At 31.8% G+C, this 9,819-nt stretch overlaps 1 protein-coding gene and 1 long non-coding RNA gene across 7 annotated transcripts in view; one reads left to right on the top strand and one right to left on the bottom strand.

Moving 5' to 3' along the window:
* Positions 1-114: 114 nt before the first annotated feature.
* On the bottom strand, positions 115-1,021 carry LOC128921533 (uncharacterized). The gene is made up of 3 exons (XR_008470971.1): positions 602-1,021; positions 408-498; positions 115-283 (listed from the first exon to the last, which is right to left on the bottom strand). It is a non-coding gene; the product is annotated as an uncharacterized LOC128921533 (long non-coding RNA).
* Positions 1,022-1,148: 127 nt separating this feature from the next.
* LOC105216157 (phosphatidylinositol 4-phosphate 3-kinase C2 domain-containing subunit alpha) overlaps positions 1,149-9,819 on the top strand; it is a 41,777-nt gene continuing 33,106 nt past the window's right edge. The window contains exons 1-3 of one of the 6 annotated variants that reach the window (XM_054229419.1): positions 1,149-1,332; positions 6,042-7,379; positions 7,445-7,500. In XM_054229419.1, the coding sequence (XP_054085394.1) occupies positions 6,082-7,379; positions 7,445-7,500 (1,354 nt within the window). In that variant the 5' untranslated portion in view covers positions 1,149-1,332; positions 6,042-6,081. The other 5 variants (XM_054229417.1, XM_011190514.3, XM_054229421.1 and 2 more) reach the window with 5 other exon arrangements.

The following is a 9,819-nucleotide window of genomic DNA, read 5'->3' as shown; positions in this document are numbered from 1 at the left end:
TGCTTACGCGGTTTTAGCCGAGTTTACAACAGCGCGACATTCATTCCTCCTTTTAGCAGTTTGGCGGCAATTGGAAATCTCACGTGCTGTCTCGTCCTTCTGCACCTAGTCCTTCCAACGGAGTGGAGGTCTTCCCCTTCCACGGCTACCTACGGCGCGTACTGCATTGAATACTTTCAAAGCTGGAGTGCTTTCGTCCATTCGAGCAACATAACCTAGTCAGCGCAGCCGCTGTCTTTTTATTCGCTGAACTATGTCAATGTCGTCATTGAGTTTTTCTTACCTTTAAATAATCAAGAAGAAAGCTGTTATTAAATTTGTAACAGCTACTTACCGTTTCAAAAAGGGTTAGGTACCATTAACATCTGGTTGTTTTAATGTTGCTAATTTAGCATTGTGTGGCATACCTTTTTTAGCCGGGTTTTACTCTAAGGATATAATTCTTGAAATTGTTTCTTTAAGTTATATTAAAATTAGGGTAAATTTTTCGGGACTGTCCTGGGAATAAAGTAAATAGATTTAAATATTAAGCATGTAATTTGTGTTTTAATAACACATTTTTAAATTTGTAAATCTATTTGTAATTGTTTCGAATAGTCACCCCGTAATGGTGGAACGCCATAACATGCGAACACGCGTTAAAAAATACAAGTATACGTTTCAGCGCACTTTATATGCAAATTCAAGCCTCATTTAATAATTTTGAATTTATATACACGAACTCACGCTCTATTTCAAGCAAGCCTTTACTGAAATCCTTTAATTTATTTTTCAATTTATTGCACTGTGTTGTTGATATTTCAGTACGTAGACTGCTCCAATCAATTCGTATGAGTCATCGCTCCATTAAAAGCCAAGCCATTTTAGAAAATAGCTCTATAAACAACCATATTATATACACACGTATATGCAAATTTTATTATTCTTTTTTAAATCTCTGTGCAATCATTTCACCTTCTCAATTTTAAAACATAAAATAACATTATTAAATTAAAATAAAAATCGACTTGGCATCTCTGTTTAAGGCGAAAATCGCTTTGTGACGAATAGTGTAATGCAAAATTGGCGATAGCTGTCATTTGGTTTTTGACATTTCTTTAACGCCTGCTGTTCTTATCGTAGAAAAAATTTTCTTGAATTCAGTCAGAAACGTCAATCGGTGGCGAGTTGATTATTTTTTATATTTTCCATTAAAGTTTGTTGCGATTTTTTATTAACTTATTTTTTTACATGACCCCCACTCACTGGTAGCCAAATTAGGCATACAGCCGTGGTATTCTTCGATACGAAACGACTAGAAGGCGTGAAAAAGTGCAGATAGTTTTTTAAAAAGTAAGATTAAGTTGAATTTTGCAATTGCATTTGGCGAAATAAGTAGTTTGTGAACGGAAAAGTATTAAACACAGTGGGAGTGTATGCATGCAGTGAAAATTTGCAAGACTAGAGAAAATAAAAGGTAGCAAAAAAAAACTACAACAACAAATAGATAACTAGTGAAGTGCTATGACGTAGGACAGTGAAAATTAATTACACACGTACCTATATCTATTATAAAACAAAAGACTAATATTTGATCAAAGAAAGAGTTGAAGCACAAAGCGGCACACGCCAAGACGTATAGCTGGACAAGAGGACTCTAGAAACACGGAGACAACCAATTAACTGCTTGCATATATACGATACTACTTTTGTACATATAACTAACTATATGTGCAGACATATGTACAAAGCAGCAGTCATATAAATTTCCAAAATTTAAGTAGGTAAGTTATTGCTGCAATGGGCAAGAAGTTGGCGAATTATCGCTGTATATGTATATGTACATACATATATGTATTTATGTGGGTAGTTATTTTATTTTTCTTTATGAATACTAGTAGCTTTTGTAGCAGTGTCGTTGAACGCTGCTGTTTACCTGCAAGCACATGATATTTGTACGAATGTATTTCCTATTCTGCTGAAGCGAAGGTAATCGGATATTTGCAAAAGTTGCAAGCCGGTTGCTATAATCGCACTTTCTTTGCTTGCACACACACACACGTGTATGTGTGTATATATGATGACGCCTTGCAGTCAGTGAATACCTGAGTGATTGCCTTAAATGTCACGCACCTATCCTCATGCCACTGAGCTGACGTAGTTTTAACGCGCATACAAATATGCATAGAAACAGCTATAAGCATGGAAGCAGGCGCAATTAGTTCCACTAAAATGTTGTTGTTGTTATTTTTGTTGTGTTGGCCACCATCAGCTTGCAACAATCGACCAAATTGAAATTTATGTGTGCCGTGTTAGTTAGTTAGTACATGGCTCTGCTCTAACGATTTAACACGCTTACTTTATAACTAACTGAGCAAAGCTATGACATACTTTGTTAATGTTATATTTTATTTGAAGTTTTCCACTTTCATATATGCTTTCTGTCTGCTTATGCTTAAGAGTGAAGTTGCTTTACTTTCGTTTGCAGTTTTCTTTCAGCTTGGAAATCATCTTTGACTTTCCAGTTAGTTTTAGTAAGAATATATGTGTATGTAGGTTGATATGTGCATTTCGTATTGCTCTCTTGGTAATTTGATAACTTGATCATATTTATACATTTATACAACTCACGAATTCTTTAAGAACTCAACACGTCCAATTTTTATTTTATTTTTATATAGTGGGTTGATTCATATTTATTTTTTTTGAGGTTGTGTGCAGTTTTTTGTTTTCAAAGAAGGAAGACTTATTAATAATATTTCGTATTCCACTTTTTAAATATAAAATAAACAAAAATAAGCTCGCTTATCACCCTAACAATAAATAATAAAACTCATGCAATGTATTCAATATTTCCTGCCTCCAAGCATACAATATGCGTTTGATTTAAGCTTTGACCAGCCTTAATCGACATTTGCATTATAAATCTATAGAGCAGATAGGCATTCTCATGAAAGTGATACCTTATCAGCTGCAATAACAGCACAATAATAATAATAAACAACCATCGTTTGCATTTCATTCAAATTTCGCAAACCCTAGGCAAAAAATAAATTCACTGCATATTGACTTTATAACAATACTGTTATTGTATATTTTATTGTTTATATTCACATACACATACACATTATTGACTTATTTTTGTTTACAAATACATTCAAGGCCTTTAATTTTTACTTATAGACCATCTGTAGAACACCATCACAAAGTATTGCCTACCTCTTGTTACCTCTTTTCTTTTATATATTTTTTTTTTTAGTTTTTTGTTATTACATTTACGTTGTTTGTGTTGGCGCGTTGTTGTGCCATGTCGATTTCATTGATATCTTGCCTCTGATTGTGCAACGTCTGTTTATCGTCAATGTTTGACCTAAAAATAGACGGAAAGTGTATGTACCCGCCTTCAAATCAATTTCTTTCAATTCAATACGATTAATTGGATTCGATATTGAAGTAAACTTAAATAGAGAAATTGTTTGTTTAAGGAAAATAGAATGAAATAGAAAATAATAAAGTCAGAATATAGCCAATTATGAATCATAAATGCATATACATATGTATATATATATGTGTGTGTATATACTAAAGTGTATTTATTTACTCAAAATTAAAAAAAAAACATAATTTTGGTATGTGTCAATATTAAAAGTTAACGATTTACTGAACATGGTTTACAACTAAAAGATACAATATTATATTGGTTTCTCAAAATGATTTGAAATTATTTTTAATATTTTATTGTGTTTCTCACAACGATTCGAAATCATTTATAATATTATATTTAGTTTCAAAAAAGTTTTTTTAAATTATTTTTAATATTTTATTCAGTTTCTCAAAATATTTTTTTATATTTTATTGAGGTTTTCAAAATTCTTCGAAATTATTATTTTTTTTTCGAATATTTACTTAAACTTTGTTTGTTATCATTACTATTTTTGTATTTTATATTATTATTATTGTTTTTGTTGTTGTAACGGTTACCCAAACATTTCATATAATTGCTTCATATTGCTTTTTGCAACACTCTACATTTGTTTATCTCAACAAGCCCCTTTTAAAATGGGCTCAGTTACTCAAAACCTACTTCGTACAAGACTTATCAGTTTTGAGGTTTGCTCGTCCCTTGCGGTTTTGTCGCGCTTCTGGGTTTTTACGCAATTATAAAGCATGCTGCAGCGATAAGTCTAGACTTTTTATTGAAATAAAAAAAAAAACAGCTGATAATGTACATACATATGTTGTATGCGATTTGTTTATAAAATGAGGCTTTGCGCCATATTTTAATTGATGTAAATTTGTAATTATGTATGAATGGAGATTATGATGTGCTGCGTATTGTTGTTTTTGTAGTTTAAGTTGTAATTAACTAGTTTATAAATATTTTGTCGAATTAACTAAGTTAAATAAGCATTAAAGAAACTCTCTCAATAACTTATAACAGCATAATTAGAAAATTAATTTTTAGTGAGTTAAAAATCTCATAACCTACAAAAAATTTATTTTTTATTATTTTTTTACAAACAAAAAATTATTATTTATTATTTTTTTGTTGTTTAAGCTGTAATTAATTATTTTATAAAAATTATGTTGCTTTAGCAGTGTGAAATACTATAATCTATCTATAAAAAATTTGTTTTATTGAGTCATAACGATCATAACCTGCAAAAAATATTGTGATAAGGTGATTATAAAATTAAATATTATAATTTCGTGCAAAAAGTGTAAAATAATTTTGTGTAAAGTGTATCTCTAAAGTGCCTAATTTACAAAAACAAAACTGCAAATCACTCTCAAAGCCTCGATAACTGATTTCATCACTTGCATATCTGTTAACAAAGGAGAAAAACACCAATATATAATCCGGTGAAATACATTTTATAAACATTTTATAAAAATTCATATGCACATTTTCCGCTTAAAAAGCACTCTAATTATTATTTACGCTTCATTAAAGCAACACTCAGTGATCAATTATACTTACTATGAATTTTCTACTTTTTTCTACAACGCTAGAGCACCCATTAGTAGGCATAAAAAGCACCATTTACATATACATTTCCACAGACAGTTATTATTTACTCACCTGTACTTACGGCACTTCTAACTGTTCCCAACGGCAATTAACATTTCACATTTCTTCTAATCACATTTATCAGACAGCGCATTTTAACAAACATTTCACACTCTATTCTGCATTTGTGTTATCATCAAATTTATATTTGTATCTGTATGTGTGTTTAGGTCTGTTTTTTATATGTATTATGCTTTTTATGAATTCAATTAGATAAAAGCAGCAACGTATATTATCAAAAGTAATCGCTACAAACTGATTAAATGCGATTGGCTATATGACTACATGTTATTGTTGTTGTTATTGCATTTTGCTTTTTAGTGGGGGTTCGCGTCGGAATTTCGTTCAATATTTAGAATTTTAGCTGCAGTTTGTATTTGGTGTGAAAAGCCACAGCTGGTGTGTATTGGGGAGCCAAAACAGTATTTGGCAATTTGAGGTTTTGTTGTCAAGAATGTATAAAACAGTCATTAATTGATAATCAAACACTTAGCAGGCAAATACGCAAATATTTTTCGTATGCAGAATAGGAATAAAACATTAGTAACGAGTATAACAAAAATAAAGAATTTTTTATTTTTATTTTTATTTTTATTTTATTTTAATTTAATTTACTTTATTTTATTTTATTTTATATTATTTTATTTTAATTTATTTTTTTATTTTATTTTATTTTATTTTATATTATTTTATTTTAATTTATTTTATTTTCGTATGCAGAATAGGAATAAAACATTAGTAACGAGTATAACAAAAATAAAGTTTTATTTTGTTTTTATTTTATTTTATTTTAATTTAATTTAATTTAATTTAATTTATTTTATTTTATTTTGTTTGAATTTAATTTATTTTATTTTAATTTATTTTATTTTATTTTAATTTATTTTATTTTATTTTATTTTTATTTTATTTTATTTTATTTACACACACCCATGTGAGTTTTATTTTCTTGTTTTCCTTTGATAATAATTTTCATTTCTTATCTTCACAGATTACACCATAATCCACACAGCCGACTGCCTACTGCAACGATGTCCAATCAATCGGAGGTCGATTATGATAAACAATTCCAGGAGGATTTGGCTAAAGCTACCGCTTTGAGTTTGGAGCAACAGGTGCTCGACGATTGTCATCGTGCCAAGAAGTATGGCACTGCTGCGCATTATTACAGCGAACGCGCACAGACGCAATCGCCTACCTTTCAACAACAACAACATACACATTCCCTACAACAGCGCCAGCAATCGACCGAATCGGCGAAAGCTTTCTATGCGCAATTGCGTACGCGCTACCAGCAATCGCGCGGCAATTCGAATGACCTGGCCACAACGACGCCGCCAATACCGCCGAGTCGTCGCCACTCGGAGGCGAATAATAATATCTCGTTGAATGTGGCCGCTGTAACGGCCGCTTCACGTGAACGCTCCAAAACGCCACCAGCAACGCTGCCCGAAAACGATCTCATTTCATTCTCCAGTCCCACCGCTAAGGAGGCGCAACCGAACACATTGGAGAAATTAATAGAAGACTTGCAGAAGCTGCAAACAGCGACGCCACAAACGGCTTTGGTGCCATTTGGTCCGGTCGCTGCCACGCCCATTACACCCATGCATGCGGCAGCGAGTTATCGACAACCGCCGCCACTGGCGGCCACGCCTCAACACAATGCGGCCGCTTTGCAACACTATGCGGCGGCAGCAGGTGGCGCTGCTGCTGCCAATAGCATGCAGTTGGTGCCTTTTACGCCGACGCAACAGCAGCAGAAAGTACCGTTAACCAGCGAAGGTTTGCAGAAACTCTACAATATGCCGTTACAGCAGCAGCAACAGCAGCAGCAGTATTATCAACAACAACAACAGCTGCAACAACAATATATGGCAGCCATCATGCCGCCCGGTGTGGCATATACAGCGGCACAAGCGCGTGCCGGTTATGTGCCTACAGTGGGTGGCTTTGCAGCGCCAACACATGCTGCCAACTACACGCAGAGCGCGCCGGCAACAGCCGCAGCAGCTGCCGCTTTTACGCCACCACAATTTCCGTCAACGGTTTCACCATATGGTTTTCAATACGGCGTCATGCCCGGCAACTCTACGCCCTACTATGGCGCAGCGCATATGTCAGCAGCTCCAGCATCAGCAGCAGCAGCAGCGGGCAATATCGCAGTCGCCGCGGCGCCTCTGCCGCTAGCCAAGTCGCAATCTGCCGCCGCAGCGATTGTGCCGAATGGCAGTAATGGCGGCGCTGCAGGTTTACGCCGTCAGACACCGCCTGCGCGCAAGCCACAACGCACCGGCAACGATTTAATCGATCTTAGTCAGGAGGATGAGTATGCGCTTGAAAATATTTGTTTCAAAACTTTCTTTTTAATTCATTATTTCTACTCTCTTGCAGTTCGCGCGTCAGCGTGCTGGAGGCGTTCGATCCATTGCTCAATGCCGATGAAGAAGGTAAGCTCAGCGATGCTGTTTGTATTTCTTTAACTCTTATGTGTTCTTTTATTCTGCGTCTTAGCATTAAGTATGCTAAAGTTACTACAGCTAACTTAGTTACTTGAGTTTATTATAGATTTTTGTAAGTTGGCGTTTATCCAAATTTTCTGCTCCTTGTTCTTTGGAATGCATTTTTTGCTGTTTTAATTTTGCGCTTAAACGTTTTTAAGTACCGTTGTAGTTTAATTTAATTAATTAGTATTTATTATAGGGCTTTTATGAATTGATATAAACAATTAGTACTGTTATATATATTCAATAATTTATCTGATATCATTTTAGTTGTTGTTTTAAATCTTTTATCTAGTCTTTCCATAAAAATGCTATGATGTTAGTTGTTTTAGTGACCTACTGCTCTAGTGTGTTATTTTAATATTTCTTCTTCTTTACACTGTACAACACTCGGCTGGGTATTGAACCAAATTAGTTTTTTCCGAGAGATTGAGTAATAAGTATTTTTACTTTTTAAGTATTTAATAAGTATTTTTACTTGTTTTGTTTTTCGATTTCTGAAGTTGGCTTCCAAAATTAAAATATTTGCATTCGAAGTTCGAAATTTTTTTTCAATATACATATATTAATTACATAATATAGTCATTACGAAATAAAAAATATTGGTATAAACTACCTTTCCCTATTATTTCTATGCTATATAACATTTTTAGATCAAGTTTATATAAAAGGTGCTATAAGGGGTCAAAGTTAGATGTTCGAAAAAAAAAATTGTATTTCGATAAATACTGGTCCAATGGCCAATTTTGGATAAGTACTGGAATGGCACGGTTGTGAAAGTGTACACATTTTCAGTAAACTAAATTTCGAAATTCGAAGACAAATATTTCGATTTTAGAGACCAACTTCGAAAAAACGAAGTACATATTTTGTTTACTTATGACTCAATCTTCCGGAAAAATTATATTTAGTTCAATATCCAGAAATAAGTCGATTTTGCTATTAAACAGATTTATCTAAAAAGTTTTTGATATAGAAAAAATACTACTTTTGTTCGGTCGAGGGTTCGCTTTTCCATTATTTGGCAAATTGAGAGTTGCTATTATTTTTAAGACATCTTCAAAGACCTGATGAATTTCGTGCAAAGCCGAGTGATGACCGTCTTTTTTTCAAAGTTTCTTGCTATAAATTCCGATTTAGCTTCGTTAGATATATGAAACCTCGCTTTCTTGGAATACATTGGAACGCTTTCGATTGATGATTCTTACTACTACTACTACTTCTTTAATTGTTGGTCTGATTTTTTAGCATTTTTGAGACAATATATAACACACGTTAGAAAATCATATGTGATTATTTATATATAACTTTTTATTTGACTCTACCACTAACACCGCTTCTAGTTAATTATGATTTTGTTTTAAAAAAGGCTTATCTCAATATAGGCAATGCACTTATTTTTAGACGCTTGTGGTTGCTAATGTTTAATATAATATTTGTATTTTTTTAATTTTAAATCGTTCTTGTTTTCTTTAGCAAATGTGTACTAATTTTTTAAATCCTAATTAATATTGAAAAGTTTATGTTTTTTATACTTATTATTATATATTTTTTCCCTACCACATTTTTAATTTTTTTATTTTGGTTATTGAAATTTTATTTTATTAATTTTTTTATTTTGGTTTTTGAAATTTTATTTTATTCTTGTTTTGTTATTTTTATTATTTTTTTGTTTTTAATTAATATTTTTTTTTTAGAAATCTTATTTATTATTATTTATTTGAGCTATAATTATTTTTTATTTACCTCCTTTTATTTTTTTGTGCTTGATAAATTTTTTATATATTTATTTGTTTTTTATTCATTATGATTATTTTTTAATCTCCTTTTTTTAGTTCAATTATTATTCCTTTTTTATTTTTTATATTTAAATTTTATATATTATTTTATTAATATTTATTATAGTTTTTTATTCATTATTATGCATTTTTATTGCTGTCTTATACATAAAATTTTTATAATTTTTTCAAAACTCTTTAGTATTGATTTCATTTGTTTTCATTAATTCCATTTTTATTTTTTTTTTACTTTTGCTAATTATTTATATATGTGACCTGGTCTACGAAAAGGGAGCTAACGTGCGAAAACTAGTTATGACTTTTTGGATTCTATCACGTGAAAAGCATCTCATCTTCCATCCAAATGAACTAAAATGTGAAAATTGATTTTTTGACACCTAAGCCCCCTTTCCGTAGACCAGGTCACATATATGTTTTTGTAACAATTTTTAATATTATCATTACGTTTAAAATTTAATATATGGTA

Source organism: Zeugodacus cucurbitae, chromosome 4, assembly GCF_028554725.1.
Source record: "Zeugodacus cucurbitae isolate PBARC_wt_2022May chromosome 4, idZeuCucr1.2, whole genome shotgun sequence".
Taxonomy (NCBI): domain Eukaryota; kingdom Metazoa; phylum Arthropoda; class Insecta; order Diptera; family Tephritidae; genus Zeugodacus; species Zeugodacus cucurbitae.
Note: the sequence above shows the minus strand (reverse complement) of the source record. Positions and strands in the feature narration are given on the sequence as shown.